At 37.6% G+C, this 20,398-nt stretch overlaps 1 protein-coding gene across 2 annotated transcripts; it reads right to left on the bottom strand.

The window, feature by feature from the left end:
• Positions 1–1,435: 1,435 nt before the first annotated feature.
• On the bottom strand, positions 1,436–19,592 carry COQ10B (coenzyme Q10 homolog B (S. cerevisiae)). 2 transcript variants are annotated; one of them, XM_008568527.1, is made up of 5 exons: positions 19,429–19,592; positions 13,425–13,574; positions 9,256–9,448; positions 4,185–4,286; positions 1,436–2,519 (listed from the first exon to the last, which is right to left on the bottom strand). In XM_008568527.1, the coding sequence occupies exons 1-5, from the start codon at positions 19,569–19,571 to the stop codon at positions 2,352–2,354; spliced, it is 756 nt and encodes a 251-aa protein (XP_008566749.1). In that variant the 5' UTR covers positions 19,572–19,592; the 3' UTR covers positions 1,436–2,351. The 2 variants fall into 2 exon arrangements, with proteins under 2 accessions (XP_008566749.1, XP_008566750.1); XM_008568528.1 differs by lacking the exon at positions 19,429–19,592 and adding an exon at positions 19,014–19,100.
• Between the last annotated feature and the right edge of the window lie 806 nt (positions 19,593–20,398).

Genomic DNA, 20,398 nt, shown 5'->3' with positions numbered 1-20,398 from the left:
TTTCTCTTATCTACAGAGGAGGGAAAATAAAACGAGAATATCATAAAATTAACCTCAGAAAAATTCCTGGCCAGGTCTGTCTCCTTGGAGGGGCTGAGCATAGAATGCCATGTAGAATTAGATGAACTCCAAGAAGATATATAAACTCTGATGCTTTACATTTGGGCTTAAGAACGTAGAAAGTCCCAGGATCCCTTTGTTAGCATTCCACTCAAATGGTCATTATAGTTGTAAAAGTAAAGGGAGGACTGCAGTTAACATAGGGAAGAAAAATACTAGAACCAATTTCTGGAACTTGAGAGACTAGATCAGGTAATCGAAATCAGCCCCACATTTGGAACTTCCTTAAAATTGAGCACAAGCACCCCTGCAAAGCCAAAACCAACATTATCTTTTTCATTCTCCTGTTCTTTGCCTATCCTGACCATGCTTGGGGAACCTCATGGGTCAAAAGAATGGCTAGATCAAAGCAATATTTGGGTATTCCTGAGTTCCCTGACCAAAATTCCATCTACATACTATCATAATATCAGCCCAGTTGCATCCCAAAGACTAGATTCTGAACCTGAAAGTTTTCCTATGGTATTTGTAAAAGCAGTGGTAAAGTTTGGGTTCCATTTTCCATCAAAAGTGAAGTAGTACAGTGCTAGGAAAGAATAAAATATCTGATTCTTATCTGCCATTTTTTTAAAACTTTGTTATTTAAAAGGTACATAATTATATGCCAACTACTTATATGCAAACTGCTTATGCTCTGGGAAGATACCTCATCTATAAGTGGAAAGATATTGCTTTACTTGTGTGAAAGCACAAATCACCATATGAGTAGACTGGTATGACTCCTTTACCAGTGTATACCCTGTGTCTGAGAGAAAGCAGGTACCCAATACAGATTTGTTAAACAAATTCACACATACATACAGTTATGTAGAGAACTACTTACCGAGGTCCCTTGTTGATCTGAGGACTTTTAGCACTATGATTGTATGTTTAACGCCAGAAGGTTGTTGGGTATGAAGTGAAAGGAGAGGAGGAGTTCAATATTGACTAAAGGAAGACTGAATTTTCCCAGGATTTGTCAGTCTGTTTCTGTGAAAGTATTTTTAAGATATTAAATGCTGGGCCAGCCCAGGGGCGCACTCGGTAGAGTGCGGCGCTTGGGAGCGCAGTGGCGCTCCCGCCAAGGGTTCGGATCCCATATAGAGACCAGTCCGCTCACTGGTTGAGCGCGGTGCGGACGTGACACCAAGGGTTACGATCCCGTTGCCGGTCACAGTACGGGCGTGACACCGAGGGTTGCGATCCCGTTACCGGTCACGAAAAAAGACAAAAAGGAAAAAAAAAAAAGATATTAAATGCTATAATAACACTTCACATGTCTATTTAAATACACATTGAAATGATATACAAAGATTTCAATAACCAAAATAACTACAAAAAATATACAAATTAACTTTATTAAGTTACCACTTCAGTCCTTACATTGATTGTTTAAAAAATATCAGTTTGAAATACGTTATTGAAAGTGAGTACACACAATAAATAGAAAATAGGGATGTATAGTGCTGGAGACATACCAACTAACTTATCTTCATCGCTGCCTACTATTATAGACAAAATTTGACATGCAATTAGCATTACTGAAAGAACAGCCAATGTACCTGGGAGAAGACTGCAACCTACTGGAAAGGTATCTTAAAGCTCTGGACCACTCACCAAAAAAATAAAAATTAAAAAAAATGCACTGTTTATCTCGAACATAACCTCACTATACCATTGAATGAATTATCTACTACTACCCATAAGAACAATTTAAAATATTACAAGTGTCCAGGGAAGCTTCATTTACAGAATACATAAGTCAAAGTTTTTATTTTAAATATATGATTACTCAAATATCCTAAGCCATATGGTGGCCCTATAACAATAAGTTACAAATAGTCTGAATTTAATAACTTAAAACGTGATATGGTTAATATAATACATAGTGCATGAATATCTCAACTAACCTCTTTCAGGTAAGGTGCTAATTAAAAGGTTTAAATTTACAGTTTCAATTCTGCTCAGAAGACTGATGTCAGTATTCTAGCAATAGTGATGACATCCCATTGTAGGAAATATAGAACATGCTATAATGTACCCATTACCTTGAATGACACTTGATTGAAGAAATAATTCTATGTACAAGCGGGTACATATTCTGTGTGCAAATTTTCAGTGGTGGGTGCAGGTTTATAATCAAAACTGGGTTTAACAAATGCTCTCTGACTTCTGAAAACAAACCATGAAAGCACTTCCTAAAAGTCAACAAACTAAAGTTACAAGTAGATGACACCAGTTCTTTTTTCCCTTTATGTGTGATGGACTTCATGAAGCATTAATTCTCGAGGTATATTTGTTTCTGGACCATACAGCTTACATGCTCTTCTTTCAAAGGCAGCTACCATCTGCTTCACAACTTCATCGAAAAACAACGTGGCAAGCTGAGAATGTAGAAGTGAGCGAAATTCAAAAGAAATCTGTACGAAAATGTTAAAAATTATTTTAGAAAGACAATTCTTTTTCTTTTTTTATTGAATCATAATTGATTATACATATTTTGGGGGTTCAATGTTGACTATGTTGATCAAATCAATATTATTAGCATATACATTATTACAAATGGTACTTATTCTTTATGCCCCTTATCCAATCTCTCCCCATCCCCACTCCCTCCCCACTCCCACCTCTGATAACTCTAGATTTCTTCTCTCCTTCTGAAAGAGTAACAGTTACTCTGTTGATTTGTTGCCTAGATGGAAAGATCTTTCTTTTATTAAAATCTCCATTTACCTCAGTGGAGTTCACACTGTGAACTGGGTATCTTAGGCTGTGTGCGAGTATACCCAGGTGAGATTTTTAGCACTACTCAGAAGAGGCAGTCTTCACTGCAGTAAGCACAACTGCTGGCACAATAAGCTTAAGTAAACAAGGCCAAAGAATTTCATTTCAAAGCAAAGATTCTGCTTTTTAATAAGTTAGAGAAGACTGGAAAAAAGCTTTGCTGAATACCAAGTTTATCACTCTAGCTTCTTATCAATGTGTATCTTTTAGACCATGCTACCCCACTAATGGAAATAAGAATGCAAGTAGCCTTCTCACAGGTATCATTCTCATAAGTAGCAGCAGGAAGATGAGATTGCATGTATGCATGCACAATCCACAAGGACGAGGTAGGTGGGTCAATCTTAAACAGGTCAATGATTTAAAACTTTATTTCTACTCCATCATTCTAGATAAAACTCAAGGCAACTGGTTTGAGAAAAAGTATTTTAAGGACCAAATATCCTCTAAAGTTTAAAATGTTTTACCTTTCATTCTGAAATAATTTCATTTTTGTAAAAAAAGTTACAAAAATAGTACAAAGAGTTTTCATGTATCCATCACCCAGATTTCCATATTATAATGTCTTATATAATAACCACAGTACAATTATCAAAACGAGGAAATTAACAGAGGGGGTTACTACTACTAGACAACAGTGTTATTATCTAATCTATACAGACCTTATTCAGATTTCCCCAATTGTCCCATTGTCCGCTAATTTTTTAATGAAAGCTAGTCAAGAGCTGAGAACAGCATATAAAAATGTAATCAAAATTACCACCATTTCTTAAGACTCAATGCCTAAATTCCAAGTACAGAAAACAACTCACTTATTACCTGTTGGCAAAGAAAAAGCCACAAGTGGCTTTAAGTTTCCTATGGCTAAGGTGATATAAACAAGAAATTTAACAGTCCGAAGATCCTAAAAACATATTTTTCACATTTGCATTTATTTCTGCATCTTTTATGCAATGTGTAGATTTAATTTGGTGTTAATTTTAGATTTTTATTAAGCTTAAAACTGTTATTAAGCTGGTCATGGCATCTGTCTTATAATCTACGGACTTCTAAAAATTAGGAAATAGGGAAGGAATGAATATTCAAGGTTGTAAGAAATAGAATACAAAAAGAAATGTTCATTAGCACTTGTGCTGAAAAAAGTACTCAATACTCAGAAACTTAATATTTTTTTTTAAATTGGGTTTAAGTAATCACTATGCACATAAGATAATTATGGCATCTGGGTTCTACAAAATGGATTATTACTTCTTTACCTACTTCATATTGTGGAACATGCAAAGGCTTTATGAGAGACTTACTAAAAAATCCAAGGTACAAGTTCTTGGGTAGCCAGGGAGACCTGGGCTAAAACGCCAAATACTCTCCAAATGATTGAAAAGTTTCCCATCAGTGCAGGATGCCTAGAACAAAAATGAGAAAATAAAACCACGGCAAAATACCTTTGGTATTGGCTAGAATCTGCCACGATTAAGGCTGATTTCTTTCAAAAGTAATTATTTTTATAGGCTGGACCACAAGAGCTGAAGATATTTCATTTTTAGCTTGGTACTAGGAAGTAATCTCTTGCCAATATTAACCATTTTCTTTTCTTCTAGGATCCCCAAGATTGCCAGTTGTTTTCTCTTCCACTGCTACATCACCCACTGTGCTACAGAGATTTCTCTCTTCCAGCAGAGAAACAGGGAGTGATTTTTTAGGAAGCTTATTTCTAGCTCTTCCAGTTATAAGTGATTCTGAACAAGTTAAATCCCTGTACCATATTTCCTTAATCGGTAAAATAATACCGACTTTAAACAATCACTATAAGATGGCTGAAATGTTTACAAGGTACCGAGTATAGATGCATAGCACAATTCTACAATTCTCCCCTACCCAAGATTTTTCTCTTGTTAATCGCACTTAAGTCTTTCCTTCATTCTTTACTCCTTATAACTAGAAGCCTCTATCCAGTTTCCCTGAAAGACTGGTCCTTACCCTTGACCTGACCCATTTCTTTCTGACCTCTTCAGTGGACATGTGTATTTTATAGACCTGTACATACACACTGAAATACAGTATTCAGCCATATTATGTGCAGTGCATCTTGATAGTTCCCATTCTATATCATTAAAAAAATACTGAGACCCATGAAAGAGTCGCCATCTGCAATGTGAAAATTGGTGGCTAGAACCATAGTCAGTAGTCCACTGTGAGGATCTGTTATGACCCTGAGTGAAGTTCAGCTTTTTTATCTATTACTCTAAATTGCTATCTAGGCCTTATTGCACTAGCAGACAAGTGACCACAGAATACATATCACCCTCCCTTAGCGGCAGAACATTTCAAAAATTGTTCTTTCGTAGTCTACAACCTCCTCCTCAATTAAGTCTTAAGTTTTCAGCTCTTTAAGCATATCCTGAGGTCAATAAGTAATCAGCTCCTCTTTTTTTCTCTTTTTGATAACTTATTCCCCTCAAGAGTTTAGATTATTTCTCCTCTAAGGCTATATATAATCACTAAATAATCAAGCCCTTCTTTCCCTTTTCTCTTTTTGATAACATTCCTCTCAAGATTTTAGACTGTCTCTCCTCTAAGACTATAATCACTACAGTTATGCATTAGCAAAATAAGGACTTCTATACGTAAACTATTTTTCTCCCAAGTAAAGGAGTCACTTTTTCCTGCCAAGCTACAGCCTTCCTAAACACAGAACATAGAACCATTTCTCTGACCAAATTCTGGATCTCTCCACAAATAGCTCAAATTGGGAGCCAAAGAACTGAAAATCTATTCCCAGTTTCTAACTTCCTCTTCATCCAAACCCTTTTGAATCACTTATCAGCTGGTTACATGGTAGAATCATTAATATTGAGGTCATCGGCACCCATACTTAAATACGTTTATATCAGAAATGCTCTATTTACACATTTATAAAAAGAAAATATTTTAATTTAAAAAATGGAAACCAGTGAATGTTTTAAAAATTTATTTAGATGTGAGAAAATAATAGTCATTAAAATACTAACTACTTTAATAGATAAATTTAATCACATTATGCTAAGTCACTGGAGAGAAGTAAAAATTTTATTCAAGGTGTTTAGCCTTCTATAAAGTTCAGTAATGACCATCTAATTTTTAAGAGCATCAGACTCTAATAATAAAATCTTCTATTTTTTATTTTATTTTTTAAGGTTAGTCAAGTGAACTAGTGGGAGTGAAGAATAAGATTTTATTATTCCAGTTATCCAGCATAAAGATAATACATTCTGCTCTTCTTTGCAATCACATAAGAAGCTTGCAGGAAATTTAACACTGAAAAGGAAACAGCTGTGGGAATACTTGCTATAATACAGCACCTTCCTCTAACTACTTTTACACAAAATGTCATAGCCCTGTACTCATGATGATCTAGCCCAAGGACACATGGATTTTTACTACTATGCCTTAATAGAAATAACATTACCAAAAAGACTTCATTTTTAACAGTAGATATATTGAACATAGTAGAACTGTTATGACGATGACCTACTACTGGTTGTTCTGAGTGAACTGACCCAGACCATCATATAAACTAATCCATATAAAACGTTTACATTGTGAACCAGGCAGTAAGAGTCATTGAACTCTATTAAATCTGCTGAAAACTTTCAAGGGGTTCTGGCCATTACCAATTTTTGTAGACTAGAATTACTGACATATTAAGTCACAGGAACATTTTGGACAACTAATAATCCACAGAAAATGACACATGGCTTCTCTTGTTCCTTTGATTATAATGATTTTTATTGTATGTCACATATTTGTATTAGATATTAAAATCCAGAACGTGAACTCAGGGACAACTGAAAGCTGAGTGTATATAGTTGTGCGTTATTCTCAAATATATCTTTAAACTATAAACTAGTATATTAAGTGAGGCAGTTTATTATAATGGAAAAACAGTCTTGAAATACACATAAAGTGTGAATTTGTTTAAGGTTCTTAATCTCCTTAAGCTTCATAAATTTGAGCTAGCAATAATCATCTAGAACAAGTTTGTTTTTTTTTTTTTTTTTTTTTTAAAGATGACTGTGAAGGGGATCTTAACACTTGAGTGGGGGTTGTCAGCAACATGCTCACCCAGTGAGCTAACCGGCCATCCCTATATGGGATCCGAACCCGGGGCCTTGGTGTTATCAGCACCACACTCTCCCAAGTGAGCCACGGGCCGGCCCTACACGTTCTTATGAAGATTTTTTTTTCTAATACAGTTTCCTCCATCCTTGGCACTTTTGAAAGTTACTCTGAGATTATTATGAATGTCTCTGCATCTGCAATAACCCAAGAATACAGGTAGTGAGAGCTTCATAAGCAAGGAACCCTCATGATTCCCATCACTGTAGTACATATGCTGAGGATACAGAGATGAAAAACACAGGGCCCCCTTCCCTCAAGTAGCTCAATCTGGTCAAGGAGAAATCCAGTTGAAGAAATATATTATAATACAGAGTGATAAGAGAAATAAAGCATGTACAAAACCCAGGAATAACAGGTAGATTATCTGTATGAAAGAAAAGGGACAAAACAATACAAGATGGCTAGAATTTGAAGGATTAATAGGCAAGGAGTTAAGTGCATTATAGATAGAAGAGCGAACAATATGCAAAGGCACAGGACTGTGCAATAAGTACTGTACAGTGCATTATGGAACTTTAAGATGTATGGTTTTGCTTGAACATTAAGTATTTATGTATGTCTGAGGAGGGAGGGGGGAGTAGATGGGTCTGTGTGCAATGATAAAGAAACTGATTTTATCCTGCATGTTTTAAGAAGCCAGGGAAGTGAAGAAAGCCAGAGCAGGGGAGGTATGAGATTTTTTTTCTTAAGAGTTCTTTTAGTTAGAAGCAGCATACTATACTAAGATTTAAGATATATGAATTTGAATGGTAAGAGACTGAGGTTGGGGAATAGAAAAACATTTTTAAGATTATAGAGATATTCTCTTGTGTAAGACACACTAAGCTGTAGTCTTGGCTTTATGACCTTGGGCAAGTGATCTAAATTTTTCAAGCCTTAGTTTGCTCAACTATAAGATGGAGAATAACAACACTTGAACCTCAAAGGGCTGTTGTGAAGATTAAATGAGTAATTCAAGGAAAGCACTTAAAAAGGGCTCAGTAAATGTGATAGCTATTATAAAAGAGGCAGTGAAGTGTAGTAGTTAAAAACATCAAAACTATGAGGCAAGTAGGTGGAAACATTTGTCATAATGGCAAAGTCCCAGAGTGGGGCACAGCCTTTTAAGTGGAGTTCAAGTTTTGAGAGTGAGAATAGGGCAGACACCAGGATCTTGGCTTCGCTGCACCATATACTCTTTCCAGATTTTGCACCAAACAGAGTACATCTGAAAGTTACACCCACTTCAATGCCTGACAAAGAGCCGACTAGGACATTTAGCTCTGGCCAATTAACATGAAATTTTATGGGCACAAAACTCAACTCAGCTTTAAAAGTCTTTGCCCACAAAATAGGAATTCAAAAGAAATGGTTATTACTTCATGGAATTCTGCCTTCTTGTGTGTTCAAGTCCGGGTACCTTTTCTATATGTGTATCCTCCTCTGACAAGGGTAAGATGATTAATATAAATACCTGTCATTTCAGTACCTGGTACATAGCAGAATGACTTCAACAATGTTAACATACTCCATATCTATAACTTTTCTACTTCATTCTCTCACCACTCTCCCTTGACTTTGAAATATATATAGTTTTTGTTTGTTTATAGTTTTTATTAAATAAAAGGAGCAGAGGAAGAGGGAATCCTATAGTCTCTCAAGCTATGAGATACAGCCATGGGCCTTCCCCTCCCTCTGTTCAAGGTGCACTGTGCAGTGGGCTTGAGGTGTAAGCTAGGTTATGGAGGGCAGCTGGGAAAGAAGTCAGGACCTGTGACCCATCCACGTCTCCTGGAAGACTCAGTGGGCAGGACAGAGCCTCCTGGACACCAATGGGGGAAAAATAAATTACTGGGGAAAAATATATTCATTAAACAAATCTATTTTTCCCCCAATGGTAAAGCATTTAATGTATTTTTCTTAAATAGTGCAAAGATTAAATTAAAACATTTCTCACTGTGTGGCCCAAGTGATCTTTTCTATGGGTCAGTGGTCCTCAACAGAAGGAAAGAAAGAAGAAAATGTTTCGTATTTCCATATTCTACTCAAACTTCTATTTGCAAAGAATAATGATAATACTGTATAAAATAACACAATTAGGAGATATAATAAATGGCTTTTTTCCCCCTCCTCCAATTCATTTAGATATTCTTTTTAAGTTATTACACTTTAACCCATTTGATGTAATTTAATATTTGGGGAATATTTAAAAACAATAAAAAATAAAACTATTACCTTTACCAAATGTGGTTTCACCAAGGTTACCACTGATGTATATCGCTCCAGCACAGGTGGAAACCCAATTTCCAGTCGTGCTTTACAATATCCGGATCTCTTTGATAGTATATCTGACTTTTTGCACCAAGGAACAAAATGCTTGTAATCCTCTACTCCCGACACTACGTCGTACATTTCCTGCATTGAATATCTTTAAAAAAAGAAAAAAGATGGGGGGTGTTAACTGTGTCCAGTTATATGGTATATGTACACTTTAAATTGAAGTCTTATTGTATATGAGGCAATAAATCATTTGGCAAACATTGAACCACACTCTGAAATGAATGACTTCAAAGCAACACAGAAAATAAAAGGGGTCTAAATAAATATATATAGCAGAGGTTACAATGTGGCAGCCCACAGGTTGGATGTGGCCTGCAGATGTGGTTTTAAAATTTTTAATTAGTTACTAACATTTAAAAGTTGAGTTTATATAAAAAACTGGAAAACATGGAAAGGTCTTGCAGAAATGGGTCCACATTTCTATGTAATAAGAACTGGCTTGAGTGAACTAATTCCTTACTTGGAGCCAGAAATTTTATTTCGAGCAATTTATCATTCAAAATACTCTCACACTGGACTGGCTGGTTAGCTCAGTTGGTTAGAGTGCAGTTTGTTAACACCAGGGTTGAGGGTTCGGATCCCTGCATCAGCCGGCCACCAAAAAAAAAAAAAAATACTCCCACATTATACAAAGATGTTCATTTCAATATCAATTGTGAGAGGAGAGAAAAAAAAAAATAGAAGCAACCTAAATGTCTATCAGTAGACAGACATTAATAAGTGTTTAACAAATCAATAAATTATGGTTCACCCATACTGTGAAACTCTGTATCAGTTACTTAAAAGAATTAAGTCAAATATATACTTTAAGGCAAAGAAGTTTATAGTATATTGTTAATGAAAAAAAGCACATTATGAAGTAGGAAATGTATGATTCTACTTAAGAAAAAGTGTAAGTATATACCATATTTCTTCAATTTTAAACTTATTTAATATTTGTTCTCTCCTGAAAATAATTATGTCAATAGAATGTCTATAGTGAAAATACATTTAAAAAATCTGGAAGGATACAGATTAAACAATTAAGAGTTGTTAACTCAGGGAAAAGAAGTAGGGGTAAAGATAGACTATCCTCTATATGCTTCCATATTGTCAGATTTTTATACAATCATGTAATACTGTCATACTTTTAAAAAAGAAAAATGACTACTCTAGAACTCAAAGGAAACCTCTCATTCTTTTTATGAGCCAGTATAAGATTGTGACAACCAAAACCTGATAATAAATATAAAAAAAAATGCTATATACCAACATCACCTGTAAGTACTGAGGCAAAAATTCTCAGTAAAATATCAGCAAATAGAATTCAGCAATACTTTTTTTAAAAAAACAACCCACAAGAATCAAACGCAACTCATTTAGGGATATACAGATGGTTTAATACTAAGAATTTCGTTATTATAACCATATTAATTGGCCAAAAAAGGAAAACCTATATGATTCCATCAATAGATAGTAAAATACCAGAAACATTCCCATTAGAGTAAGGAATAACACAAAAATGCTGCTATGTTTTTTGCACACACACACACACAGTCATGTAGCATTGTTCTGAAAGTACTAATCAACGTAATTAAATTGGAATATAAAACATGAGTTATATGTGCTAAAAAGAATTAAGAAAAATCATCAATTGGCAGGTGATATGACTATCAATTCAGATTTCAGCAAGGTAGCCCATTATGAAATATATAAACATCAATACCTTTCTCATATTAACAGAACCAGAAAACAATAGCATAGAATTGCAAAATATCTAGCAACAGATTCAACAAGAAAACTCCAGGGCTTAAATGAAAAAATAAACAGTAACAAAACTCTATGGACATAAGTCAAAGACAACCCAAATAATGAGAGACAGACATATATTATTTATGTTTATAAAGACTTAACACTTAAAATATGATTTGCCCCAAAATGATATAGTAATTTAAACAATCACAACCTAAATTACAAAAGGGTATTTTTGGAATACGACAGAGTTTGGGTCTTTATATATGTTTAAATTAATTGTTATAATCATGAAATGAGGCCCATAGCAGAGGAGGGGAGAAACCTACCCTCCTCAGGTTTTCAGACACTTTGAAATAAATGTCAAAATAAATCCCTGAAGAAGTACTAAACCTTGTAGCTAGAAAAGTAATCTACAGAGCCTAAGAAAGTAGTATAGCATAGTGGTCAAGGGGAAGGTCTTTGTAGCCAGAAAATTTGGTGTTCAAATACAGTAAACTCTAACCATGGTAAGCCCTGTGACCTTGAGTAGGATGCTTAACCTTTCAACTTCATTTTCTTTATCCATAATTGAAAAATACCTCTACTGGTTCTTTTCAAGGTTAAATGAAATAGTTTCAGCATAGTGCACAATGCTCAATAAGCACTTAATTAATGCTAGCTATTATTTTGTGTTTATGCCAAATATGGGAGGAAAAGAGATAGGATCAAGACAATCTGTAATAAAAAGAATTTGGGCATGAGAAAGAATAAGGAAGCAAAATAAATATGGTGAGGAAAGAAACAAGTTTTGGAGTCACAATACTTAATGTATGTTATCTCTGCGAGCTTCAGTTTCCTTATTTCTAAAATGAGAATAATAATACCTACCTTCACATTACTATTGTGAGGATTAAATGAAATAATAAATATACATCACTCGTCAAATGGCAGGTACACAGTAAAAGACAGATATTAATGATTGAAAAGTAAAGCAGACTGGGCTGGCCAGTTAGCTCACTTCTTTAGAGTGTGGTGCTAATAACATCAAGGCACAAAGGTCAAGGGTTCAGATCCCCTTACCAACCAGTAGCCAAAAAAAACCCAAAACAAACAAGTAAAACAGACTAATGCACTATTTATCTGTTTGGTTGACATTTCTCTTTTTAACAGATACCAGCTGTAGCAAAGATGTCTACCAATCCAAAGATTTGCACTCCTTTTACACAGTACTGTTGCTAGGAAGTACCTTAAGGGGCTATAATTCCTAGTCCCTATCCCCCTTACATTTAGATGGGGTCACATGACTACTTCTTGCCAATATCTGGGAGGAAGCAATGTGTGTTAATTCCAGATCAATGTGATTAAGGTGTACCTTTTTAACAATCTGAAGATTAAGGTATCACAGAAGTTACAAGTTGGGTGCAGCCTGGGTTCCTGAATCACTACTTGGAAGAGAAAACTGCCCACTGACAGGGAACAACCATTTAAACTTTACAAGAAACAAACTTTTGGGTTTTATCTGTTATAAATGCTAGCACTGCTGTAATTACTAGTCAGAAATAAAGGTAAATTTGGTGACCAAAGCTATGAGTCTTTTACTACACAACGTCCTTTAATAAAGAAAAATCAAAAGGATAAAAAGCAAATGAATAAAATTAATGAAATATGCTTTTACAAAGCTTCTTGTAATACCTAATGGCCCGTTGGGAATTATGACCCCCTTGTAGAAATTCCCAAATAGAGGGATGTATTTCTAGTTTAGCAGAACTCCAGTGTCTTTATTCTCTGCTGTAAACACCCCCAGATCAGGGGCCAAACCTGGTCTATCTCCTGTTTTTGTAAGTAAAGTTTTATTGGAACACAGCCATGTCCATTTATTTATTTATCTATGTCTGCCTTTGGGCTATAATGATAAATTGAGTAGTCCTTGGCCCACAAAGTCGAACATATTTACTATGTGGCCCTTTACAGAAAAAGTTTACCAATGCAGGCTTTAGATTTGGAGCCTCTTAGTATGTCTGTATGTACCTAACTATGTATGTATATATGTGTGTGAGGGAGCTATGTAAACATATGGCCCAATATGTTACCACTATGGAAAAGACCAGTGTACAAAATGCAGGTCATAAACAAATTAATTCCTTTACATGTCAAGATTTAAATCTATACTATAAAGTTACCATATAATCACATTAATTCAACAAATATTTATAAAACAGAAAAGGCTATGAAAAGTCCAACCTAGAAAAGCTAGAGCTTAGTATGTAAGAAGATAACCCAGAGAGAAAAAGGCATGATACTCCATAGAAAATTATGAATGTGTTCTTTTAGAATTCTTATTATATACAAACCCTATAATTCTTCTCTCTGAATATTCTTTTCTTTTGTTTATTAATGGTGCAGCAATTCTGAAGAAAGTTCTTGCATATATCTCCTTAGGCAAAACTGAGGTATGTAGTGGAAGAGTTCTGCTCATCAGTATACCACAGGAAGCTAAATATCTAAAAAGACAAAAATTACCTGATTTAGAGTGACGTTGAAAATAAAGAAGCACAAATTATAAAGATTATAAAATAACTACCACATTTTTAGAAGGCTTTTTTGCAAATTCAGAATATTCCTGAAAACACACACACACACACACACACACACACACACACACAGAGAGGCACAGATACAGAAAAAAGTAAAGTTTCTTAAAGACCTCAAAGAAAACTAAAAATAACAGCTTACAGTTAGGTTGGAAGCTTCGGACACAAAGGATGTCTTTCCCAGAAAGTTGGCTTTCAGTCCACAGTCATGTGTTACAACATACTCTTGCCATAAGCTTGCTTGAATAATTCATTATCTGTTTTTCCATTCAACTTATCTACCGAAGTTGTTTTCCCAGCTGGTCTGCAGGGGTCCTTAATTCTTGATCCACTCCAATGAGACTTGAAATTAGATCTCACTTTCAGATTGGAGATCTGGTGTCCCTGTCAGAATTGTTGCTGTTCTCCTTTACCATTCAATCTCCATTTCAACGCATACATGTAAAAATATGTCTAGTTATCTAGAATGTTAACTGTTCGACATATTTCTATGTACAGATGCCTGATATACTCTTGTTCACCTAAATATTTTTAACCTTTCCCTAATAAGATTATTGCATAACTATCTTATACTACTACAGGCTGAGTATCCCTTATCCAAAAATGCTTGGGACCAGAAGGGTTTCGGATTTGGGATTTTTTCAGATTTTAGAATCTTTGCAGAATACATACCGGTTGAACTTCCCTCATCTGAAAATCAGAAATTCAAAATGTTCCAATGAGCATTTCCTTTGAGTGTCATGTCATTGCTCAAAAAAGTTTCACATTTTGAAGCATTTTGAATTTTGGGATTAGGGATGCTTAACCTGTATTCATTCATTAGTCCATATACATAGAGAGCTCCTATTCTGTGTTAGACTGTGCTAGGTACTAAGGATATAATGGTGAACAGAATATGAGCCTTATGAAGATTATAATCTAGTTGAGGGTTCAAAAAAAAATACTAGAAAAGAAATGGGGGTGGGGACATATAATTAGGACCTCTTTTAGATAGGGTGTCCTAGGAAGCCCTCTGAGGTTATATTTCAGCTGAGACATAATGGATAAGGAGTTAGCCATGCAGAGAGAAAAGAGATATGTATGTACATAATAAATGTGTGTATATATAAAGATATGTAGATATATTTATTCATAAATATAAATGGGGGAGGGGTAGATAGTGGGCATTCCTAGCAGCAGGAAAAGAGGCTGACAGTATCCCAAGACTAAAAAAGACTAACAGTGTAGCAACACTTTATGGAGCCAGGAGAAAGTACCAAGAAAAAATGATGGAGAGACAGGTAGGAGCTAGATCATGTTGGATACTGTTGGCCAACATAAAGCAATTTGAAATTTATTCTCAATGAGAAACTTGAAGAGCTCCAAGTAAGAGAGTGATATTTTATTAAATCAAGTCTTCAAATCTTTTTTTTTTTTATTTAAAGATAACTGGTAAGGGGATCTTAACCCTTGACTTGGTGTTGTCAGCACCACGTTCTCCCAAGTGAGCCATCCCTATATAGGGATCCGAACCCATGGCCTTGGTGGTATCAGCACCACACTCTCCCAAGTTAGCCATGAGCCGGCCCTTCAAATCATTTTTTAAAGGGGGGTGGGGGGGTGAGATGGCTTTGTGAAATCTCCTCATGGTATCATATAAGAGAACTGTGGTCACTAAAGGTGGAAAAGGGGAGGAGGAAGAGGGGATAGTGAGAGGATGGTTAATGAACACAAAATTACGGCTAGCTAGAAAAAAACGAGTTCTACTGGTATAGTGAATGAGGAGGTTAGTCTCTCTGCTCCACAATTTTCACAATGTGATACCCTGCCATCACTGTCACTACCACCAAGACCTTCACCGGTTGTGTTCCCTGGACTTTGGACTTTCCAGCCTCAGAAACTGTAAGCAATAAATTTCATTTTCTTTACAAAATACCCAGTTCTGTGTATTTTTTTTTTTTAAGCAACAGAAAAGGACTAATATAACTGGTATACAGTCAACCCAAGAATCTATAATTAACAATGATTTACTGCATGTTATCAAACAACTAGAAGAGAAAGGAAACCAAATATTCACATCGCAAAGAAATGATTAACTTTTGCAATGATGAATATATGCTAATTACCCTGATTAGATAATTACACATTGTATTCATGTACTGAAATATAACTCTGTACACAATAAATATGTACATTTTTTAATAAAAATTTTCTTTAATTTGATTTATATAAAATATAATTTATATATAAATAAAAATTTCTTGAAAGACATCAACACCCTGCAGTTTGACTGGGTGGAAGAGAAATTCCAGTTAAACAAAGAATGGTTGAAGAAACTAGGAATACTCAGCCAGAATATAAAGGCTAATACCTGAGAATATGGCTCTAAAATGTAAAACAAAAGCCTAATTAGAGGGAGGCAATGAAATAGAAGTCTATGAAAATGGTTAAGCTACATACTGCATGACTATTTGTTAAAATGTAATAGAAAAGATGGGGCTAGCCGGTTAGCTCAGTTGGTTAGAATGTGGTGTGGATAACACCAAGGTCAAGAATTCAGATCCCCAAACCTATCAGCTGCCAAAAAAAAAAAAAAAAAAAAATGTGATAGGAAAGAAATATGGCCCTTTTAAGATTCTAGGATTCTTATGTATCCAGCTATAAATAATAAATTCAAAAATAAATTCTAAATTTTCTAGGACACCACAAATAGTAGTTGATTTTGTTGTGATGCTAAGAGCATTATTTTAAAGATAGCTACAATATTCTTTTTAGTCAAAAGAGATTTTAGGTTGGGGCCGGCCCGGTGGCGCACTGGATAAGTGCGCCGCTTGGGAAGCACAGCGGCGCTCCCGCCCGAGCGTTTGGATCCCACATACAGACCGGTTCCCGCTCACTGGCTGAGCGAGGCGCGGGAGCAACACCGAGGGTTGCAATCCCATTGCCAGTCGCTGGTCCGGTACGGGGGCAACGCTGAGGGTTGCGATCCGTTGCCGAACACGGAAAAAGACAAAAGACAAAAAAAAAAAAAGAGATTTTAGGTTGGGGCCGGCCCGGTGGCGCACTGGATAAGTGCGCCGCTTGGGAAGCACAGCGGCGCTCCCGCCCGAGCGTTTGGATCCCACATACAGACCGGTTCCCGCTCACTGGCTGAGCGAGGCGCGGGAGCAACACCGAGGGTTGCAATCCCATTGCCAGTCGCTGGTCCGGTACGGGGGCAACGCTGAGGGTTGCGATCCGTTGCCGGACACGGAAAAAGACAAAAGACAAAAAAAAAAAAAAAGAGATTTTAGGTTGATTCATTTCCTAGAGAGATGGGTGTTATGTGTTCCCAAAAACCTTTAAAAATATGATTTGTTATGTGAAAGAAGCCTATTGTGATTTTTTTTTTAGAGTGTACTTACAGAGTTTGCTTTTAAAAGTGGGATTATACCAATAAAAGTGAACCACAATTACTCTGCTAAATGATGTCAATGAAAATAAAATAATTAGGCAGTTAATTAAGCTCCACCCTTAAAAAAGAAGCCACACTCAAAAAAAAATTTAGGCTCTGTTAGCTAGATTGACTACAAAAACTAAATCTGGTGTACAAAATGCCATTTTCCTTCTAAGAGATTCTTTAGATATACTTGTTATAACAGTTTTATCTCCTTCCCCCCCACTTTTTGTACTCCATAGATACCTTATTATCTATTATTGGAAGCTAATTATGTGGAACATACTGTGGTTAATTTTCTGATAAATCAAGTATCAGAAAAAGCAGCTTCTCTAACATTACTTTTATTTATTTATTTATTTATTTTATTTTATTTTATTTTTAAAAAGATGACCGGTAAGGGGATCTTAACCCTTGACCTGGTGTTGTCAGCACCAGCTCAGCCAGTGAGCAATCCAGCCATCCCTATATAGGATCCAAACCCATGGCCTTGGTGTTATCAGCACCACACTCTCCCGAGTGAGCCACGGGCCAGCCCCTAACTTTTATTTTTAAAAAGGTAAAACCCTTGCATCTGAAGAGGTGAACTAGGTGTCAGGTTGACTAGGAAGCTTACTTTTCATTGTATATGGTTTTGTAACAGGTTCATGTATCACCCTCCAACCGCCTCAAAAGATATCCTCATAGGGCCGGCCCAGTGGCGCACTGGATAGTGCGCCGCTTGGGAAGCGCGGTGGCGCTCCCGCCCGAGGGTTCGGATCCCACATACGGACCGGTTCCCGCTCACTGGCTGAGTGAGGCCGGGAGCAGCGCCGAGGGTTGCGATCCCGTTGCGGGTCCCCGGTCCGGTGCAGGGGCGGCACTGAGGGTTGCGATCCGTTGCCGGACACGGAAAAAGACAAAAGACAAAAAAAAAAAAAAAAAAAAAAAAATATCCTCATAGAGTCTGATTACAATCCTAAGGGAAATATCTGTTTTTAAACGAAACTAATAGGAGGTTTCCTCATCAGTTTGCACGCTATGGTTACAATGCTATGGACAGCACATCTATTTTCACACACTACTGAGAATATGTCTTTTACTGAAATATAAGGAGCCATATAGTCATACATACAGTGAAACCATGCAAGAAATACTAGAACACATGGAGGACGGCTTTTTTTGTCACCAACCTTCCACCACTGCTCTCTCAAATACTCTATCATAATAAAGGCCAGAATCTACGTTAATGCTTCAGACTTGGAATGAACTCATAAACTCTCTCTTTATCATAAATAGATATTTATCATGGAATTTGAGCCTTAATTTTATCACTAAAAAACTATTTTTTCCTCAAAAATAGCAGTGTTGTTTTATTTGCAAGCCAACACTTTTTATAAGAGTAATGCAAGCAGATATCAAGTATGTTCTGTTTGCAACTACTTTTTGAGGTTATTTCCTAAAGCTATATATACGATTTTATTTCGACTTCATCCAATATTTGTCTAAAAGGATTTGGAGTTGGCAGAGTTGTTAGTACTTTTTAATACTCTTCATTGAATCTAAATGTCCTGTGGCTCAACCAGATTTGTGCTTTCTCCCTCAACCCCGTACTCTATACACCTGAATCCATTGTTTAAGCACATTAACTTTAATTTTCGATAATTTATTAAATTTTATTAATAAAAGTAAACTAAATAGTAAAAGTATGGTATCCTATCTTCACATCCATCTCCACCCCACCCACCAAAAAGGAACTAGGGAAATCGAAAGAGACTCTAGTTCAAGGTTACAAGACCCCTAAGTTACAGTGGAGTGAAAAAAATGCAGGTCTTCTACATCGGCTACGTTTAATTTTGCAAGCACCAGATAACGGGGGCAAAGAACTCTACCAGAAATTGGCAAAGCGTGTTTGACCGTCTGGCACGCAGGAGGAATAGGAGAACGGTGCTCACCGCCAGGCCACAACTCCCCCCCATGTACCCAGCAGCCGGTAACCCTTCCGCGTAGTTAAAACTTCCCGACAGCAGCAGCAGCCGGCCGGAGGGAATAGAGCGGAAGTGCCCGAAGACACCCCTGGATTATCAGCTGCTTGCGAAGTCGCTTCGCCGATGATTCACCGCATCTCGCGAGGACTGCGAGCCACGAACACAGACCGGACGGCCGGGACAGGCCGGAGAGCCTCGGGCCCGGGGTGATGCCCACGGCTCCCGAGTCGCTCAAATGCCGAACGCAGGAGACCCTCCTCCTCCAGAAACGCGGAAACACAGACTGTGGCCCCGCCTCACCCCAAATCCTCCCGTCCGTTCCCCCACTCAGCAGGCCCGGGCGGAAGACTACTCCCGTCCCGGCGTCCCCGTTGTTCGTTACCTGACGTTCCGCGCAGGCCCTTGCGCCGGAGCCTGGGCTCCGGCCATTGTCACCGACTTTGGACGGCATCCCGAGACCACCCTTCTCAAGGCTTCCTGACCGGTCCGGGCGGCCATGATCGTCCCACTGAAGCCGGTCGCCATCACCACGGCCCCGGCACCGCCCTCCCCAGGGAGGCTGGGCCGCCGGACTCCGGTGTCTTCCAGCCAATCGGCTGGCTACCTGAGCAGCCAGACACGCCCCTTCTTCCCTCTCCGACTGTGCAAAGCTGTCGCTCACTTCCACTGCTTAGGGCTGACTAGTCGTTTTCGTCATCCTGCCGGCCAATCACAAGGAGCGCAGGGCCGCCGGGACACACCCCTCTCCCCGACCGGACTCTCGCTCCCGCCGTGCGCATGCGCACCTTGCGTAATACTCACTGTGACCCCCTTACCGCACCTCCCGCGAAAGAACTGTTCCCCGGATTCGCGAACTACCCTGGTTCTCTTGGGAGGCTGCTTCCGGTCGCCACGCCAGGCAAATAAGCGCTCCCCTCTCCCCCTAGTGGCCGGAGGAAGCACAAGGTTTGGGTGTTAATTATGTAACTGTCCAAACCCATGAGTGCTGAGCCGGGCACGCCCGCACCCCTTGCTGAGAAGCCTGGCCATCACCGTCCTGCTCCTTAATGATTGTCCAGTAACCATACCTGCCGTACCTACCCCATGGGGTTGTTGTGAGGGCAATTTAAAGACATGTTGTTAAGGAAGAGACTCAGTTACCTACCTAATACTGGTTCTGTCTGCCTTCCTGTGTGGTCAACATTTTAATTGGTGTTCGTGTATGGTTTGAGTTTCCCTTATTCCATACACACCAGACAACTTTGCTTTGGTTCTTTTCAGAAGTCAGACATCTTCATTTTCTCTCCGTTTGTTCGCAAGTTCTTATTTAACTTTTGTACGCCACAGTTTCCCGTAAACTGTGAAGTGAAGAT

The sequence above is a fragment of the Galeopterus variegatus genome, unplaced genomic scaffold, assembly GCF_000696425.1.
Source record: "Galeopterus variegatus unplaced genomic scaffold, G_variegatus-3.0.2 Scaffold420, whole genome shotgun sequence".
Taxonomy (NCBI): Eukaryota; Metazoa; Chordata; class Mammalia; order Dermoptera; family Cynocephalidae; genus Galeopterus; species Galeopterus variegatus.
This window is presented reverse-complemented; position numbering and strand designations above follow the sequence as displayed.